At 41.8% G+C, this 21041-nt stretch overlaps 1 protein-coding gene across 1 annotated transcript in view; it reads right to left on the reverse strand.

Moving 5' to 3' along the window:
• The window catches only part of TRABD2B (TraB domain containing 2B), a 295540-nt gene that overhangs the window by 128400 nt on the left and 146099 nt on the right, over window positions 1-21041 (reverse strand). Inside the window, exon 3 of the mRNA XM_030495716.1 lies at window positions 7245-7391. Coding sequence (XP_030351576.1) covers window positions 7245-7391 — 147 coding nt within the window. The remainder of the gene's footprint in view (window positions 1-7244; window positions 7392-21041) is intronic.

Below are 21041 nucleotides of genomic sequence, written 5' to 3' on the forward strand. Positions count from 1 at the left end.
ATACTCTTTTATAGTTTACTCCCTTACTAATACATACAGGTAGTCAACAATCCTTAAATGTTTTTAATGTAAATCAGCCCTTTTCTGCAGGTGAACATGTTCCTTTTCTAATAACACAGAAGTCTTTGAAAGAAAAATCTTTGCCTTTAAATGCCTTGTTCCAATTTCTCTCTGTCTTTTTTTCCTCTCCCATTGCTTTCTCTATGCAAACTGGAAAGAGAAAGGAAGGAACCTCCAAGGTAAGACAACTCTAAATGAAAACATGTAATAAAAATTTTCAAGCAAGAACCTATTTTCGAAACCTGTAGCACGAAAATTATCTGGGCATGTTCCAGATTATTAATAAAAAAATAATCTCTGCAGTGTTTTCCCCAGCACTGTCATCAACAAGTAGACTTAACTCTCACAATATGGATCTGTAACCAATTTTCTGAAACACATAAGCCAAAATATAATATTGCTCCAATCTGGAATCCTGTTCTGACATAATATGAAAATTAGACTCTGAAAATTTTGGCTGCACTTCTGGTTTTTTACTTCCAAATGCTCACAGTATACCAAGGCACAAAGCTGTAACTCAAGTGCAAATGGAAAGAAAGTATGATCCCACCGCAGCAGATCAGGAGCTCTTGTGAACTATGGGAAGGCACAGCAGGATCCTGTACTACAGCCCAAAGAAGAGAAGGTGGGAGACATGAGGGTACAAGCGGTGATGAGCATATGTGTCGCCAAACACCCAGGCAGCATCAGGACATGTTAACAGACACTCCTGGGAGCATTAATGACCCTTTGCCTGGATCCAGAATGAGAAACTCGTGGGACTGACTCCCTTGGCGCCTGGGACAACCTTGCACTTGCTTCACTGGAAAGCCTATAATCATTTTCCCTGGAAGAACAAGAGGCTGTGCCAGTTCGCCTGCACTTTGTTAGAACTGGAAATGATAAGATGCTTCCAAGGCGTTGCGTTACAATAGCTGTGCCTTCAGTTTATGGATTTATCTTCCTTTGCCCTAGATAAAACTCCATTCCTTGGACAAATTAGGTCTGCTTGTCATTCAACACTCTACCTAATAGTCTCAGCTATGTGTTTCTGCAGTTATTGGAGCTGAGGCATTCCACAGATAGTTTTGATTGATTTGAGAAGTGAGCTAGAAGTCCAGTTGTATTTTATCCAGAATGAGAACAGGGCAAGTTAAGGATGCAATTAGGATTATCAGGACCCTTAAATCTTAAAGGACATGTTTAAATGCAGGACGATAACATTTTTGAAGGGGTACATAACACAACTTGGCGATTTATAAACAGCAAGTGCATTGTGAAGTGAGGCACTAAACCTTTTCTTCTTTAGTTTAGAGAGGCTGACTACTGACATGAGGTTAGCATATGGATCTTTATGAAGACTATCATATGCTTTTCAGAAGGCAACAGACACTACCTAAACACTGTATGTCCACATGAATCCATGGGATTTTGAACTGCAGAGGTAACTCAAGATATGGGTGACATTGTTCTAGTAAGTTATATGAAAAGCTCAGTTGCTTCTGATAGACAGAGCTTGAAGAAGGAGGCACAGCAATCCCCAAGGACCTGAAAGGGCTTGAGACATGTCTGCAGGCTGTGGTCATCACCAAGCAACTTCATTGAGTACCTTGCTTTTCTGTGTAGGATGAAGCCAAGACCTTACCTCTCCTGGCAACAAGAGGATGGTTATACTCAGGTGAGCATAAAGCTCATAAGCTAGGTCAGTCACTGGCCTCACTTACTATCTTCATTTTGATATCCAATGATGGCAAGGCCCATTGGGACTCACACAAAGCTTGTGGAGAATAATATTCTCCATTATTTCCATGGGCTTTCAATACAGTCTAACACACAAGGCATAAGGGCTCTCTATATGAAAGATGCTTTATAAGAGGCAGGTATGACCGGAGAGGAGAAACCTTCTTCTCCTGGGACAGGAACCTCTCCTCAAGTCAGGAGCATGGCTGAGGACAGAAGAGGAGAAACAATAGCTGGAGACAACAGGTATAGTTTTTGGGAAAGGATGAAGTAGGAAAGTCTCAGCCTTGGCTTTTTGATCTTCCTCTTAATAAAGGGTACACAGGAATACAAGGAAACACAGAACCAGCTAATTCCATGCTGGCAAAGATGAATCTGCTTTACAGAACTGTCCTTAAAAAAACCAAATGAACAGCTCTAAACCAACCACAAGATTGTAACTGATGCAAGGTACCCCTGTAGCCAAACCTCAGATGTTTATGTTCCAAAAAAGACCTTTATATCAGATTTCGGGAACAAAATACATGATGAATTGTTCTGCACCCTACTTTTCTTCCACCAAGGCTTCAGGTCATTAGGCAGTTTCTCAGGTAAGAAAAAGTATCCCCTGGAGGCAGATAATTTTCTAAGTTTGCACTAAAAGACCTTTTACATTTTAACACATCTGGACATACTGACCTCAATCCCTTTGTGACAGCGTCACACAGAATACAGAAGTTAAAGCTAGTGATCTAATCCAATGGGGTTTTGCTTGTAAGGTTCTTTTTCAAAAGATCTCTAAGGAGGGAGACAAAGAAACTGACTTCTTTGAGGGGGAAAAAAGTTTGAAGAAAGAGCAGAAAATATGCCTGTCCTATCTTTAACTTGGAATACATTTTTTCGATATCATTTTGACTCTTTGCCCAGAAACTCCAACATAAGCCTCTTGATTACAAAAGTCACAAGAGAATGAAGTGTTTGCAGAAAGCTGTAGAAGGAGAGATGTTTCCTAGTCCCCTTTTGGGTCACGGTCTAACTGAATAAACTCAGCTCCTTAAAATTTTACTAAGTTTAAATAAGGATTCATGCGTTTGGGAAAACTGGTGCTTGGAAACAAGATTTAGGAAAAAAGAGAAGGGAATGGGGAATGTCATATAACCACGAGAAAGCAGAGGTGTTTCCCCCTTTCACTGTTCTTCATTAAAATCTAAAAAGCCCTAAAACACCACTGAAATGGAGAAGGATTTGTTTATCCCTCACTGTCATCTATGCTGATGGCTCCAGGACAGGAAAACATAAGGGACTTGGGGCCCTGCTCACACCCCTCCATTTCGGGCACGTTACCCTGGCTAAGCTGGGCTTCCCAACCCCAAGGCAGCAGCATCTCCCTGGGGCAGTCCTGTCCCTGTCCCCGTCCCTGGGTGTCAAAGGAGCTGTCCTCTGACCTGGTGCCCAAGCTCCTGCTTTGGTCTTGGAAATAACTTTCCCTGCTCTTTTCCTCCCAGCACCACCCCTTCTGTGCAACCCCGTGGCACAAACTTGGTCCCAGAAGGATTCTCTTCTCCCAAACGCTGCAGGAGGCAGGAAGACTGGTGCTGAGAAGCTGCATATTTTCCAAACTCCCTTGGGGAGGGGTAAGAGGCTCAAGAAACTCATCCATAACTCCTTGAGTCTACAGTATTAGTATTTCCACTTCTAGTCCTTTTTTCCACTCCAGGATGAGTTTTGCTCTAAAGACGTCTCAGCATATTGCAATGAATACTGAAGATGCTCTGTTTCCCAAGATTCACACTAGAGGAATTTAGGAAGTTACTGCACCCAGATAAATACTCCCTACCACTACTATCCCTGCAGCAATGTTAGACTTTCTCAGCTGCTTCGCAGTTCATTACAGTGACCTAAACCAGTGGCTTGGAACTGAGGCAACTGATGGACAGGTTCATCTTTATTCTGCAGCTCCTGCTGATCTTCCAGGGACAAGCAGGCACTAATAACTTCATAAACAACCCCCAAATGAATCCTCAAAGAGTGAGAGTCACAGCCTTCTCAGGTCTCCCTGGCCACATAGGACAGACCTGAATTCCTGGCCTGCACCGTCCACATTAAGCGCTGAGTCCAACAACTCCATTCCCAATCTTTTGTTCCTTTATATGTGGTATTTCAAAGTTGCATTAATGGTACCAGCTCCGAGGACTTACCAGATCCTCTGAAGAGCTCGGCCGGCAGATGGGTATCATAGAACAATGGGCATACCTTCTAAAAACACTGTGACACTCTTGTCTCTCAAGACTGGTGTGGGTACCTGCCCTGAAATTTAAGTGATGATGCATCTAATTTGGGGTATTTATAGTTTTTCTGCACTTGGAGGCCCATCGTTTGTTATCATCTGATGAGACATGCAGAACACTCTCAGCAGATGACAAATCTCTGTGCCTACATTTAATGTCTCAAGAGAAAGATCCAATGGGGGATGCTTCGTGTGTAATATTTAAGCCAGGCTAATCTAATTTCGTAACCAAATGGCAAAGACTTTCTATGGTGGAGAGAGTCTATTATCCTTGCAAAACCACACAGAATAAACTTTGGAATTATCACAACTGGCAAAAGTTGACCTGAATAGAGAGTTTATTTAGGTTTTAATTTTCTATTTTGTTCTGCTTGCAATTAAAATAAATGGTGTAAAGCTGGTTTATAAAAACACTACCAAACAAAAACCCTCTTTACCCAAATTAAAAGCAACAACCTATGTGAGGGAAGTACTCCACAACATTTAGAGTTCTGCAGGGACTAGTATACATATAGGGATTTTAATTTTCCATGGCCTGTGTTATAATCTCTATCAACTGTGTGCACTCTGGGACCGTGACTAACACCAGTGCTTGAACTTCGATTGGTTGTTGGCTGCTTTCTTCTTCCTTTAACACTGTTTTTAAACTCACATTTGATCCAACAATTTGCAGGGATAAAGAAGTTTTTACAGCAATCTGTTCCTCTCAAGTCTAGCCCACAGGTCTGTTACAGGACATTGTGTCAACAAATCACAGATGTCTGTGAGTCAATGCAACCAATGTGAATGGCCACAACTTGTCTCAGGGACAAAGGCTTATTGCAGGAGAAATTATACTAACAGAGATTAAAAGATGACTAAAAAGAGATTGAGATGCCAGGACTGTCTTCATGGTTTTACCTACTAGTAGTCCTTTCTTTGCAACCATGGCAAATACACTACCACACCTTGCAAGGGTTATTTCTCCAAAGTCATTGAATCATAGAATGATTTGGGTTGGAAGGGACCTTAAAGCTCATTCAGTTCCAACTTCCTGCCATGGGCAGGGACACCTTCCACTAGAGCAGGTTGCACCAAGCCCTGTCCAACCTGGCCTTGAACCCTGCCAGGGATGGGGCAGCCACAGCTTCTCTGGGCAACCTGTGCCAGTGTCTCACAACACTCACAGTAAAGAATTTATTCCTTTTATCTAATCTAAATGTACCCTCCTTCAGTGTAAGGCCATTACCCCTTGTCCTGTCACTACATGTCCTTGTAAAAAGGCCCTCTCCAGCTTACTTGTAGCCCACTTCAGGTACTGGAAGCTGCTCTAAGGTCTCCCCAGAGCTTTCTCTTCTCCAGGCTGAACAACCCCAACTCTCTCAGCTTGTCTCCATAGAAGAGGTGCTTCAGCCTGTCATGGTGTGTTTACCTTGTGTGCTGTGCCTCGACATTGCAGGGATAGTTAAAACCATTGGTTTCCCCAGGATCCTCTAAAGTCATGAGCTCTCTACCTTTTCCAGCTCACACCCTCCATCTTTAGAGATGTATTCCTACCTGAGTTGCTTTCTCCCTTTCCTTTTCAGTGCAAGGCTGTCCAGAATGAACAGCTCTGGCAACTTTAGTACTGCGCAGACTTCTGTTTCAGTACTGCCACATTAATCACCCTGTTATGTCCTCTTAGTCATGCTAAAACAATGCTTCATTTTCTAAGATTGGATTAACTGGAACAGCAAAAGCTTTTTATCTCATTCATTACCATCAACCACACTTTCTACTATTTGAAAATGATAACCAGATAGGGAAAAAGAGGAGACACGACCATTTGTCCAGAATTTAAGGACCTCTGATTGTCCAAGCTGATGTCTTTCTGCTCCTGTCGAGGGGCAGGCTAGTTCTGTGATAGGTGACATGGAAGAGCAGCTCTGTCTTTTACATTTCTACCTGGAACTTCTCAGAGGGAAAGACCTCTGGGAAAACACCCATATTGTGGAGTGTGGCTTGGAGGCTTTGTTACCTTACAGCCAGGTTGGGGCCCTCCTTGCTTTTCCAGTTGTTCCTCTGAGAAACAAGTGACCTGTGCAACTCAAGATAGCAATGGCAAGATAAGATGTCTCAGAGACCTCCGCCTCAATCAACAGACTGAGCTTACCATATCTCAGTTCTCTTCTGAAGCCACATAGTTATCCTTATTTGCATTTGCTAATGGTAAACCACTACCATGATTTAATAGATGTTCACTGGTAAAACATATACAATACTATGGCTGCCAAAGTTTATAGAGCTCCCCTCCTCTCACTGCACCTGAGACAGGAACATGGGAAAATATAACAAAAAAGAGAGAGATAGGAGATATCCAAAGACCAAGTTTCTCCAATGGGAAAGGAGAAAGAGTAACCTATGTATTGAATGAGAATCTCAGAGTTTGCCATGAACTATCAAACTGGTCTGGAAAGCAGATTTCTGCTCCATTGAGAGTTTTTAATAGCACTGGATAACTAAGATAAACAGAGACTGAAGGGCTGCCTGAGACACATACAAAATTATTGAATTATGACATGTTTGAGAAGTTATTTACTTTATAGACTATTTACATAAAGTTCACTTCCTCTTCATATATAAGCTCAAATATTACAAAGACTTTTTTTTTTTATGCCCTTAATGAGGAGACTACATTCAACAGCCCCACAAACATCCATATTAACTTTTTTTCAGGCACATTCCTAGGAAAACTTTCCAGGCAGTCCCTTCCTTGTTCCAAGTAACAAATGATAGGACAAGAGGAAATGGCCTCAAGTTGTGCCAGAGGAGGCTTAGATTGGATATTAGGAACAATTTCTTCACTGAAAGGGTTGTCAGGCATTGGAACAGGCTGCCCAAGGAAGTGGTTGAGCTGCCATCCCTGGAGGTATTTAAAAGACAGGTAGATGTGGTGCTTGGGGACATGATTTAGTGGTGGACCTGGCAGTGTGAGGTTAATGGTTGGAATCAATGATCTTAAAGGTCTTTTGTAACCTGAACGATTCTATGATTCCCCAGAGCCCAAGCAATACCAAGGAAACCTCACTCTCTCACCAGGTAAATGCGGACAAAAGAAAACACAGGGCATCAAAAGGAACAGGGAAAGAGAAGATGGAGTATAAAATGATGACTGGGACATCACGATTAAAACAGCTGATTTGTTGTCAATTAACTGGCCCATCTGCAAAACTCTGCCTACCTGAGAAGTGTCATGGTTGAATATGACAGCATTCAGGTCTCCACAGTTATAATGCTTGATGAGATCTTCGGTGGTATACGGGGCCTGCAAACTACCTGCTCGGAGGCTTTCATGTTGTAGCAGGGTTTGGTTTAGAGCAAACAGCACCTGTAGAAACACAGTCAATAAAAAAGGGAGAAGTTAGAGATACTGGGAATCAAAGCAGCAAAGCCTATAGTGCCTTCGAAAAACTCTCCTGCTCCTGAGGTCTATTAACCATTAATTATCCCATTCTGGCCCACAGTAACAAGGGCTGGTCTTCAGGCATTCCCAACTGGACGGGGAGTCAGATTCAAGGTCCCCTACTAGCAGAAGACCTTATTATAAGCCCTTTGGTATTACACATAAAATATAACTTGACAACACATATATTGCTCAGAGGTCATGGTCTGAGAACTTTTAGGCTATCTATGCTGACTAGTAGGCTACATGAGAGACACTGGAATGAAAAAGGAAACTGCCTCTGACTGCTTCCAGTCCACTAGCTTAAATCCAATGCCCAAACTCAGTTGGAAGGTTTTTAATAAAAATCAAATCTTCTGAACTTCTGCAGTCACAGTTGTTGCTGCAACTTTCTGCATATTTTAAGTAGCAGAAACTTTAGGAAATTCATTATTAGTCTCCCGTCTTTAGCTTTTCCTCCTTCACCCACCCTTTTGCAAAGTGAACAGAAGCACTGAATCATAACACTGTCCCAGCAGACTAGCCAAGTGTCCCCATCCCAAACCTGAAAACACCGGAACAGCAGAAGCACTCTTTACTATATAAATTTTGGTAACCAAAAAAATAAATGTCCTTAAAGACGATGCTTTTTTTCCTTGCATTACCAAAAAGGTTACTAAATTGCACGTGAATTACCACAAATCTTTTTATATTTGTGATAGACTGTGGGAGTAATTCATACCCGTTACTGAAACAAGAAGTCTGGGCTTTTCATGTTCAGCTTTCCAAGAACCCCTTCCAAAGAAACTTGATAAAAAGTAGATGAATAAATCAGAAGAACTGCAGTTAAGACAGTTTGTCACAAATCGTATAAATAAGCAAACACACTTTTCCTATAACAATGTGATCCACTGTGACTACAAATTCAGAGTTCTGAAAAACTATATTGGTGTGTCATTTTTCATGAAGAGACTCCTGCATCCCTGAGCCTCACATTTCACCACATTTTCAGATTCTCTTATTTGTAACAGCAGTGCCCTATCCATCCCAAAGAATAACCATCATCTCAAGAGCTGGGTAAAGTAACCCATGCCAAGCTCCAGCTGGCCCAGTGTGTGAGGCTGCAGTCTGTGACACAGATTCTTACCTATCTTCTTAACTTTAAGCAACCAAACCTCTTTAAGGAGTGAACCCCACAGGAGTTTAAATTTAACAATGTACATATGTATGTGCAGGATGGAAGCTCTTATTAGTTTAAAATTACAATTCCCACTGAAGTTTATCTGAAGGAAAGGAAACAGTCACTTGGATTTACTCCTGCAAAACCTCAGGTATATAATAAATATGATGATGATGATGATGATGATTAACAACAACAACAACAAAGCATCTCCATGGCATTAACAGCCTCTTAATACAAAACTGTTACATGCTAACACACACAAATTGGTTGAGGACAAGTAAATGTTACTTTTTAATCTACTAACAAAAAATAGAAGGATGGTCTTTCAAGTGAACCTCAATTCCGCAATTGGTTCCCATTAAGATCCAAGCCTAAAAGATTTCCTTGCCCAAATCTGAGGGTCTCTTAAGGATTTTCTATAAAGAGATCAATCTTTCTCAGGACCATAGCCTGAAGTTAAGCATTTTCCTAACTTAGTTTTTCTCTAATTTAAAAAATCTGCAGAAAACACAGTTTGAAAAATTTCTAACCTTTGAAAGGATCTGAGATTTTTCTTTTTCCCCTAAGGGCTACAGCTCGAAGAGGAAATGGTTCATCTCAGGATTTCCTGGGGATTCTAAACATTTTGGCTAATAAAAAATGAAAGCTTAGAAAAACATTGACAGGAAAACTGAGAGCAGAGGTTTTCCCAAAATGCTTTTAGTAAAATCCTTCTCATTTTTGATTTTTTAAACAAGGGATGTTGCTGGATTTTTATATACAAAAATATGTATACACACAGGCACACACATATACAAACCACCACCAAACCCTGAGGGGAAGACTGTGCTTTATGATAAAATATTAAGAAGGTGATAAACAAATCCTTACTTTACTCCCAATCTCTTTTTCTTTTTTTTTTTTTTTTTGTTATTCTGGCTTCCTGGGGAAAACAGCTCTGTGCATTAATGATGTGGGTCTGTCTGTCTGTCTCCTCCTAAAAAATTCAAAACCTATTAGCTGATTTGAGTCACATTTGCAGAGGGTTAGAGGTCTTACAGAAAATGTTCCTTGAAAATAAGTGCTAGGCTGCAGAAAAGCCCACAGTACGAGTTCACTTCTTGTAAGAATTAATAGTCTTACAATATTCTTACAATATTCTTAGAATCAGAGAATATTAATTCTTATAAGAATTAAGAATTAAATTAAGAACGAATTCTTATCAGAATTATATATATAACTAAATAAGAATTATATAATTAGAATCATATATATACACAATTATATACATATATAATTAATATTCTATGATTCTGTGATTCTAAGACTACACAGGAGAGAGAATGAATTATTTGAGTTTACAGCAGTAAATGGACCCACACAAACTGGACCCCAGATTTCATTAGTGTCAGGACGCTCATGCCCCTGATCTCTGCCTCTGAGAGGCTTTGGGACCTAGAGGTGATGCTGCTATGACTGCAGGGAGCATATTGCTGGGTTCAAACTACTGCCCAAAAAGCAACTGAAGAGATTTTATTTTAGAAGGGAAGTTAATGCTAGAAACAAAAATACGCTAAAGAAAAACTGGAACCACTTAAAACAGATTTCTAGAGAAGTCTTGCTTAATCAAGCCATAACCACCATGGGTTTTGGTCAGGCGGCTCAAAACAAACGTGAAGAGAAGTGGGGTCTCATCGCAGTTGCCTGCTCGTTGGCTGGATTTGTAGACCATTTCCTTCAGAGTCAGGTTAAAGCCATCTTAAAACCTGAATTTATTTTTCCTCACTGTTCAGATAATGCCACAAAACCAATGCTGTTTCCTTTCCTTCTCTCTATCTTAATATCAGTGACCCCACGACCTTCAGCCTAAACCTCTATCTGAGTTAAATCTCCCAGAGGTGCCTGAGATTACTGAACAACTGGTGACTTCAAAATAAACACACTTAGAGCGACTGCCTATACACAGTCCCACCTAATAAATACAGCAGACAGTATTTGTTCTGGGAAGTGATGGGAAGTTATGACTTTGGCTCTGGGAAAGTGCATTTTTATCCACACAATTTATGGTCCTCCCATCGGCACGCTTTGAAAGCCATTTTTGCATGGCTGTTTCTGGCCCCTGTTTGTGACCAATCAACCATGGACAACAGAAAGGAGGTTTTCACTCTGCCAGGAGGAAGCCTTTTTATCGGAGTGGTGTCATTCTCCTGTGCAAAGCAGCAACCCAAAAGACATTTAATTTGGGTATTTGGAGACTTAGGGCAGACTGATGGGTCCTGGTTTACTGCCTAAGAGAGTGGGTACCACCAATCCTACATAGCGCCAGGAATCAGTGGTCCAGACTTTTTAGGAGCAATTTTGCACACACTATGACGATCTCAAGGATAACAGGGCTGGACCAGTTATTTCTGCCATGGGAAGGTCAGAGGTGATGCAACAGAGAAGAGGTCCTTCATCACTGGTGACTTCAACTGAGGGATCCCCAGCTAAGGGATGTCAGCAAGAACCCCAAGTTTCATTTCTTGGTGAGCAAGACTGGGCTGTTTCTTACGTTTGTGCCAACTGTTCTCACCATCACTCAACAGTACTCATGCTGTTGCCTCACTTTAACCTTTGCTCTTTTGCCTCTATGATCTCGGGCACTTCAGTTGCAAACAAACCTGCAGAGACCAGCCTTTGCCACTTGTGCAAGCTCACTGCAGGCCTTGATTAGAGACCAAAGGAGCCCAGTGACGACCACAGCTAACAGCTTTACTGATTTTCTTGATAGTCAAACAGTATTTCCCTCTCCCCACACAGCAATGGGTCTCAAGGTCAGCACTGCATAAAACTTGATATCAAGAGTTGTGCAAGTTGCCTTGGGATGGTTTGAACTTTGTTTTGCGAGCCCATGGGAGAGGCTGGAGGTTTGATTTTATGTGAGATTTTAATGAGATTTGGCTTTTAGGCAAATAAACCCAATCCACAGAAACAGATCTAAAAAAGCATTGCCACCTTTTCATATAGGGAGGCGAAGCGAATAGACGTGTACATAGACTGGGCTTAAGAACACTTGCACCTTTCCACCAGAAATAATGTTCTTTATTGTATTTGGTTCTGGAAGCAAAGCTGTATAAAAATACCTCTTGTTCCAAGATACTCTCACAAACATGTTTTATTGTACCACAAGTCTGTAACTTCAGACTGGACATCTGAAGGCTCCTGAAAGGCAGCAATATGTTAATGCTGTGTATGATAGCTAAAGAGGAGAAATCATGGCCTTTGTACAGGACATATTTCTCCATATACATCTTCTGTGCATTTGCGCCTAGCTGAAGAGAATTAAAAAGGCCCAGAAAGCAAAACCCAAATTAACCTTCATCAAATACAGCATCATGCCTGATTTATGTCAGCTACTTGTAAGGTCTTTTGATCCTAAGGTCCTGAATGGCATGAAAGAAGAAATAAGTTGCTTACTCTTCTAAAAGATGCTATTCAGTACATGGGTTCTTTGTCATGATCATTACTGAAATTCAGCTCAAGGATGCAGTTAGCTGTATTCTTTCAGCTCTACATTTTAAATACTTTTGCATAGGTAAGTGAGTTGACTTTGATTATCCTGAATGCTCACATGCTTTGCCAGAAATCAGTTTCTCTGGTGGCAGATCAACTGTGTGCCTGTCACCTTGTCTAGGGAGCAATACTATGGCTTCCCAACCAAGTGGAAAGGTTTCCAGGTCCACCTCTTCAATTTCTCTGGCTAAGGTCACACAAGGTGCCACAATGGAAGAACAGCTTTGTGTGGGGCCATCGTAAAATAAGACAAAAAAACCTATTACCAGATAAAATACCTGAGTGGTGCCAAACTTATGAAATATATTTCTAATGAAACAGACTACAATTGCTATGAAACAGACTACAAATTCAAAATTACAACAGAAGAAACAAATTTTGTGTTAAGATCACCAATGGACCTGTGCTCTTCTGGTGTGTTTGCTATACAGGTGACATGAGATTGAAAGGCAACCCTGAAAAAACTTTAAGGCCAAACTTTGGTGCTCAGACAAACTTCACTCTTATGTGATGGGGGAGAAATGACTTTCCAGTCCTTAACTTACTCAGGCTGAACTACAAACATTGCATTCACAGGACTCCAGTAGCTGGAGTTACAGGATGACCCCTGCATGGAACCATGATTAATAACAATACCACAAAAAGAAGTACTTAAATTTCATACTATGATGTCAGCTCTTGAGCAGGCAACTATTGTTTTCTTTTGCTCTCTCTTCTGGACATGTGCCACCACAATGCAAATATTAAATAAGCATTAGGAAGTGTTTGAGTGACTATATCCTGTCAGTGCCCAAATTGCAGTTCTGGAAAAGAAATGCCCTGCTTGGTTCAAAACAAACTGTAATATAAATATTGAGTTACATGGTTCTTCAGGGGTTCTTCTTTTGTTGTTATCCTTTTTTGTGCTCAAACAGAAAATCAAATATACAGTTTCAGGTCAAAACAGTGACTTAGGGGTGAAAAAAAAAGAAAAAAAAAAAAAAAAGAAAAGAAATAAAGCCCCAAGTCCCTGATTTTTCCAGATTAATGAAAAGCAATAAAAGTGTTTGCCCAAATCTGTTCAGTTCCACTGGTTTTCAGAAGACGGGTTTCCCCTTTCCTTGACTCTCTTGTGCTGTTGCTAGGAATTAGTGAGCTGTGAAACTCACCTAATGAGGTCAGCATCAGGAAATAGCTCTGAAAAAACAGGTCCTGGGGGATCTACTAAAGGACTCCCCCAGTGTCCAAATGAAATCCTGGATGCATCGGCACATTGTGCAGTCAGGGCTGTGAGAGAAACGCGCCCAACTTTGTTGTTGTTGTTCCTATAAAGGGACAGCTAAGGAAAGTGAAACTATTAACTCATCCACTGGAATTTCTGCTCACAATCCCTGCCCCCTGTTAAAACTCCTCATAAAAGCCTTTCGTCTAGTTGGTTCCATATGTTCCCCAAACCCGCAGTTATTGCTTCTGAAAGGCAGGAGTAGTTAACAGTCTGCGGCTTGGCACTGACCAGGGAGACCTAAGGACCCTGCTCTTCTCCCCTCCCTTTCAAACTGCCAATTAACCAGTTTAATAAAACAGTTTGAATCTGACCAAGGTGCTTGAAGAATCCCCTAACCACCACCTATCCTACCAGCTTGGCCATGACGATGACATGTGGACACGGCCTGGTGCAGAGCAGTCATGCAACTAATGTGCAGCTCCAGGACTGAGATTGGTTTTCTTGATGCTGAGAAAGCTGTGGGGAGATTGGGGCTCCAGCCTTCAGCCTGGCTGAAGCTTACCCAGAGCTCCTGCTGAAGCTTATTTCCAACAGCTTAACTTCAGTCCCCTGACTTTTCTCTTTATGCAGAGCTCCCATGATGAACTTGCATGTGCAAAAGTTATTATTTTTTATTATTTTCTCTGTGTTTTGACTGAATTGAGGCATTCAAAACCAACAGAAACAATTTCTAGACAGAAAACACCTCAGTGCACATGAGATCCCCATTCCCTCAGTCCCAAGACCCCCAAGCCAGAGAAGGACTCTCCTGGTTGACAGCCGGTCTTGTGCATTCCTTGGGCTGACATTACTATACTATTGCTTCTGCACCACATTCCTGGATTCACCAGGGCAGGCACATTGTTATCTCAGAGCCTGGAGAGCAGTTGTTTGGTGGGTTACCTGACAGAACAGGTGAGCTAGATATAGTTTGTGCTCTTAGAAACAAGTCTTCCCTTGCACATTAAGACAACAAAGACCATGGGGTTAATATCTGTCTTGACAGCACTTCAGAAAAATGGTATGATTCCTGATATATATACACTATAAATGCCAAAAACACTTTAAACAGGTTAAAACATCCCAAAACAAGGTCCCTAAATGCATAAACTGAAGTCAGCAGAAGCACCATCACAGACACAACTGGAAGAAGGATAAGATCTGAAACCTTTTCTTCTAAATGCAGTGAACTGTGTTCTTTCTAAAGGTACTGAATATCCAGATTAATTTAGAAGAAAGGGAGTGGGGGAAGAGCTTTGATATGGAATTTCCATTATTTCCCTTTCTGTCAACCACCACACTGAGGTGGAAGGATGTTTTAGTTTCAATGCCCTCAGCACATCATAAGCACAGTCTCTTTTGCCAATAATTCAGCTTGAGTTATTGAGTAATTGTGTGAGCAGTAACTGTAGGATAACTCCCTGCTTTGGTCAATGCCCAAATTCAAGCTTAAGTAAATAAATTAAGAAATAACAGGAGGAGGACTTGCAACTTCATCAGAACTGAAACAGTGAAAGGGACAGAATTACCTCTGTTAAATTTGCAGCCTGAAGGTACGGCTTTTGTGGATTATGTATTTTTGGGATTTACTTGCATCCAATACTCTTGCATAGGTCCAGTTTCTCAGTTGCACTGAGTTCAGTAGATTAATTTTTATGACTAAACCTACCAAAAAGGCTAAATATTTGCACCAAAAGAGTTTCACTTTGAACAGCCTGATTCTGTGAGTGTTTTTCTGCTTGAAGAGCAACAAGTTCCACTCAGTTATTCCTGTCCTGTGGGTATCTCACCACCTAGTAGGCAATAGCAAGCCCCTATATTCAGAAACCCAAATGCTGCCTCAATGTCATGGAAATCCCCCCATGCAACTTAACAGTTTTGTGGGCATGATAAGTTTGTGAGAAGGTTTGCAGAGAAGAGCAGTGCTCCAGCAGAGGTGCCACGGTGGCTGTAGCACATTGCTCCAAAGGTGTCATTGAAGCAAGAGCAATTATCCCAGATAAGTCCAACACCCCCAAAAGTGTCTGGTAACGGATACTTTGGGAAAGAATGTAAGAAATGAGCTGAGCAGAGGGTGAGCTTTTCTCAGACAACACTTCCCATCTTTTGGAAATCTGCCAGTTGGAAGCTCGTGGTTGAAAATATCTTTTCTCCTATCACTCCTTCCCACCCACCTCCCTGCTCCCTAAGCCTTTACCTCTGAATTATCACCGTGCTTGGTTGCACCACTCTATTGAAGAGTAGCCAGCTGCTTGATCTATGCACAGAGGAGGTCACAGCTTCCTACTTTGCTCAGCAATTCCATTCCCTAAATTGATGCCTGGCAGGATGCCCGAAAGGCAGTGCCCACGATCGCTTTCCTCCACCTTAAATGGGCACATTGTACCTGCTTTAGGGACCATCACCTTCAAAGGGGGCACGTGAACTCCTTCCCAAGAACCTGAAACCACATTTGCTCTCTTGACTCAGAAGTAAAATTGTTCCCGGGCCCATCTGGGGTTTCGATTTTACTTTTGTGTCTCCACCATAAGAGGAGGAATGTGGGAACATGCCCTCAGCGGAGCATACCAAGTTGGCCTCAGTGATGAGTGAGCTGCGATGAAAGGGGCACCCTCATGGAAAAAACTTATAGCTCTGGTGGGGTTTGTGGAACTCCCAGTTTTAGGCAACTAGGCTGATAGTATTCAAAGAGAAAGCCTGGTTTCAAGATATGCTAAGCATCCACCCATTGAAAAATGCAACCTACCCTGGGTGTGTTTAATTTGGGGTTTTATTCATGTTACTGCTTAATTTTGAACTGTTTCTTTTTAATTACCAGCTGAAGCTACACAGTAAAATGGACTAGCCCCACAGGCATGTTTTTCTTTCTATTATATTACATTGAGGCAGTAGATTAACTCCTTCAGCCATCCCAGCTTAGCACCTCACGATGCCAGCACGGCCCCTTTCCAGACTGCTGCTCCTGCAGCAAGAACAGCTGAAGGGGACATAAAGATCTATGTCCCGAATTTCCAACTCCCAGCCCAGGGTATCAGCACAAAGAGGTGCCAATTTCAACATACATCAGCACACTGGAGCATAAATCATCTGGAAGAGGAGCACTTTCCAGTGAGCCAGATGGAGCTAGTGCCTCTGGCCAAGGACAAACACTTTGGGGTAACAACTGTCTCAGTTTTCTAGTGTCTATGTGGATGTGGCCAAGTTGGCAGCTGTAGAAAAGGGAACACTTCCTAAGCCTGAAGGTGATTATGTCCTCATGAGGTCAGCAGAGAAAGAAAAAGGCAAAAAAGGAAAGAGAAAAAAGGTCAAGATTTGGAACAGCATGAGAAAAGGAAACCTTCAAGAGGAAGCAGAACAAGTTTGAATTAATTTTATTGTGCAAGATGTTCTTGCCTTTATGGGAAACAGTGAACTAGCATGAGGTACCCCATGTCTGTTAATAAACAAAGGGCTTGATCTTGCAACCTGCTCACTTCAGGTCTTCCTCACCTAAAGAAAACCCTGTAGTATTCATCAGGACATCTGATGGCATCCTACTTGTTACGGGGCACAGGAATCCCTGGGTGACCTCGCCAGGGCAACCCTTCTTTCCTCCTAGAAATTCATAGTTATATCCTTAGGATCAGCTTCAGGGTTGCAGTGCAAACCTCATAAAGCACGTAATCTGGGAGCACCTGCAGTAGCTCCATCTCTTCGTGCTTTGATGTAGCAGCTCTGGGAGAGCGAGCCAGCACAAGGGCATATTGCACACTGCCCGTCACTGGTAGCCAGAGCAAAAGGTTCACTTCCTTAGAAGTTTAAGAGCACAAAGGGCATGGTATTTGTGAATAAAGATGCTGCATCATCCCAAGAGTCCCTGGGCCCAAAAGGAAGGCCTCACCCCAAACCTCCCACTGACAGCAAGAGGGTTTTTGGGTGCAGAAGCAGCATGCGAGTGAACAGCCCAGGCCGTAGGCCACCTCCTCCTCCAGCAAAAAGCCAGCACAATTAGGCAGTGACATTACAGTCCTGAGTAACAGATGGCCACAAAAGTCCTACAGACAACTGCTCAGAGATGTCTTTCATCAAAGCCTGGGAAAGGGCACTGAAGGTGATCAATCATAATTCACTGGGAAGACAAGCAGGCGCTTTGCAGGAGGGTAAGGCTGGAGCTACACCATGGTGCTCCTCAAATGCAGTCTGATGTGGTCCCTTTGTGGGGCAGCAGCCTGAAGCCAAATATGACCCTTTGCAATGCTCTCACCAATCCATATACAGAGATGCCCAAGTCTAAATAAATGACACTTTAAAGCTCAGAGTACATGAGCAAGATTGAGGAGACATCAGATCTACATGCTGCTGCCCTTATGACCTGGGGAGCGCTGTATACTCCTTGTATAGCGTTCCTGTTGCAGTCTCTACAGGAGTTTTGCCTGGAAGGAACAAGTTACATAAAAATGATTCAAAATTCAGTTAACCAGAGAAAGAAGGTGACCTACCCATCAAATCACAGCAGCTCAAATTTCTAATACCATCTACTTGTAGCCAAGCATTTGCCTTCAAACTAAGTGGAAACCAAGAATAATTACTTACTATTCACTGAGTTATTTACATCAATTATTCAGCAAATAAATTCAGCTAACAAATAGCTTCAAGGAAACTGCAATCTATTCACAGTCAAGTTGCCAAGATAGAAGAAATTTATAAAATCAATTATTTGTAAAACACTACCCTGTTAGCTTTCAAGGTCAGAATGACAAATTCAGACACACTATTTTCTACTATATATCAGACTCTCTCAGTCTAATTCTGTTGTTTATGAATTAAGGGAGGTTATCTTTCAAGAGATGGCTATAACTGCTGTATTTTCATTATCATTGGGATAATGATAATAAAAGATCATATTGCTTGAAGCTTTCTTAGGCTAAACAGTCTCCACTCCAGTCAGAGAATGCCTATGAAAACAGCTGCTGGAGAGGATATACTGATGAGGAATCAAGAAGAGCATTCATATGTATTTGCTCTCCTGGCTAGAGCCAAGAATCAATTGTTGCTGTGAAACACATAAATTGGTGAATTCTAAAGAATTCATTCAATAACATTTGGTTTTACGTTTGGGCTGCTTTTTTCTTCTAACTACAAAGAAAGGATCTAGAAGAATACATTTTGCACAGCTTCAGATATTCCTGGAGGTGGGATATTTCCCCACATAAATAAATAAGAAAGGTAATTAACACTGTTTTCAGGCACCATTCTGGCCCCCACACAGAAAGAGCAGAGAAAATACCTGAAAAAGAAAAAAGCTTCAGGTTCACCTTCTGCCCCTTTAGCCACATCTCCCCACTTCTTAGATGCACTCCCAGAAGTAAAGCCAAAAAAATCCTTTCCCCCTCCCCTCTTTTCCCTTGCCTGTTTCATACTGATGCTCTGTACATACACCCATCTGTAAGCAAGCACACGCTGTCATCCCCTGAAACACTCCATAAATGTACAGCAGGTTGTTCCCTCCACAGCTGTGCTTCACCAGGAAGACTCCCATCAAACTGAATGACACTGGACATGAGGACATAGCTCACACAGTCCTGGAGACTCCAAGGTGAGAAAAAGCAATTCATAGAATCATAGAATGGTTTGGGTTGGAAAGGACCTTAAGATCATCTAGTTCCAACCCCCTGCCATGGGCAGGGACACCTCACACTAGAACATGTCACCCAAGGCTCTGTCCAGCCTGGCCTTGAGCACTGCCAGGGATGGAGCATTTACTGCTTCTCTGGGCAACCTGTTCCAGTGCCTCACCACCCTCACAGGGAAGAACTTCTTCCTTATATCCAACCTGAACTTCCCCTGTTTAAGTTTAAACCCATCACCCCTTGTCCTATCACTACAGTCCCAGATGAAGAGTCCCTCTCCAGCAACCAAATTCCTCAAAGCAAATCTCTTTGCTGTTGCCCTAGAATAATATAGATGAAGCTAGTTCTGTTCCTTGCTGCCTTTACGCAATCATAACTGTAAGGCTGGAGCTCTGAGGCTTCAACCCACTCTTCTACCTCAGGATAGTAGGGAAGACATCCAACAAGAAATCCCAAAGCAGTGGTGTGGGTATTAAGCAGAGCAGAGAGGATCACTTCCAGTTAATCCTAACTCCTAGGAGCACAAGGAGTTTCAGAGCCAATCTCAGCTTGTGCAATTTAGCATCATTCTGATGATTTACACCCGCTGACATCCTGCCTGCACGCCCTGGAGGAGGAGAAGGGGATGATGCAGGGGGTAGGAAATGACATCCTCCACAAACCTGTGGGGGATCAGCTCATTTTGAAAATAACATCTGTTCTGCATTTCTTCCTGATCTTCTTACCTTCCCTAAAGGAGGTAAGATGGAGAGTACGTTCAGGTGGTTTTAGTTGGTTTCTTTGCAGATGGAAGTTGGTCAGTTTAGTTTTCCCCAACCATTCTAATTTGCTTTACAGGGAATTTTGCCCCATTTTTCTATTTTATACAAGGGTAGTTATTACTTGCCATTAATTGTTCCTCAAATTTTTGAGATTTAATTATCAAATTCTAAGAAACTTAGATTGGATTTTGAACAGCAAATGTTCAGTACAACTTAGAAATGAGCTGCAAGTCTAGAATTATTCAATAAATGGCTTCAAACCATGAATACATCTGAGAAAAATGTCAGAGAAGTTAATATAGAGAGGCAAAAATTGAATAGATTGCAAAAGAAGTTACCCAGGAAACATTCTTGACTGAGCTCTAGTAACTAGAAGTTACTGGATTCAAAGCATTAGGATACAAACATTACTAGGACAAAGACTTCATAGAGTCTTGTTTAAACTGCAAATCCTGACTGCTTTTTTTCTGATGGGGTGGCCTCTCCTCTTTGCTTTTAGGAAACTAAATTACATTTTAGTTTGCCTGTTTTCATCGCATTTTGCTTTGGGCACAAATGACTGAGAGAAAAAGCTCTGCTCTTTCTTTGCTGATAGAAACTGAAAGGGAATTAACCAAAAAGCAATAAACTACTCCCTCTCAATTGCTAGCCCTGAATTTTCTTATTAGTGTCTACCCACACTAATTTGAAACTTAGCAAAGCTGGTTTTCTCCAAAGTTGTCAGCTGAAATAAGCTGGTTCTGTTCTTTACAGGCTGCATTTGCCAAACATCTTTCTGCTTTCAAAACACGCCCCCTCCACCAAATATGTCAAGATTGTTGCCCTTTGCAGAATTTCCCATAGGAACACGGTGAAGTTAAAGAGGGAGTAAACCTAGCATGGTATTTTTCAAGTTATTATCATGGGACTGTTTTGTACACAAGAACGTCAAAGCAAAGTTAAGCCCTGTGCACAGGTTTAAGGTAGATGGATGAGTGTATGAGTGTTACTTGCAAAGATTGCAAGTAACTAAGCCACTAAAGGGAGTCTTGGGAGAAGGGGAAAGACCCCTGATGCAAGAAGATAGTAGTTCTGTGAAAGATCCACAAAATCTCTTTCAATGACAATGGGAGTTGCTCAAGAAAAGCAATCCACATTGTCTTCTCTCTTGTCAAAAGAGCATTGGGAATGGCAGAGCAGAAGTCCCTGTAGCACTGTATGAAGTCTCCAGTCCACCCCATGTCCTCTAAGGCACTTTTGCCAGTCTCTTCTCTAATAATTTCATAAGCT

Source organism: Strigops habroptila, chromosome 8 (genome assembly GCF_004027225.2).
Source record: "Strigops habroptila isolate Jane chromosome 8, bStrHab1.2.pri, whole genome shotgun sequence".
NCBI classification, from domain to species: domain Eukaryota; kingdom Metazoa; phylum Chordata; class Aves; order Psittaciformes; family Psittacidae; genus Strigops; species Strigops habroptila.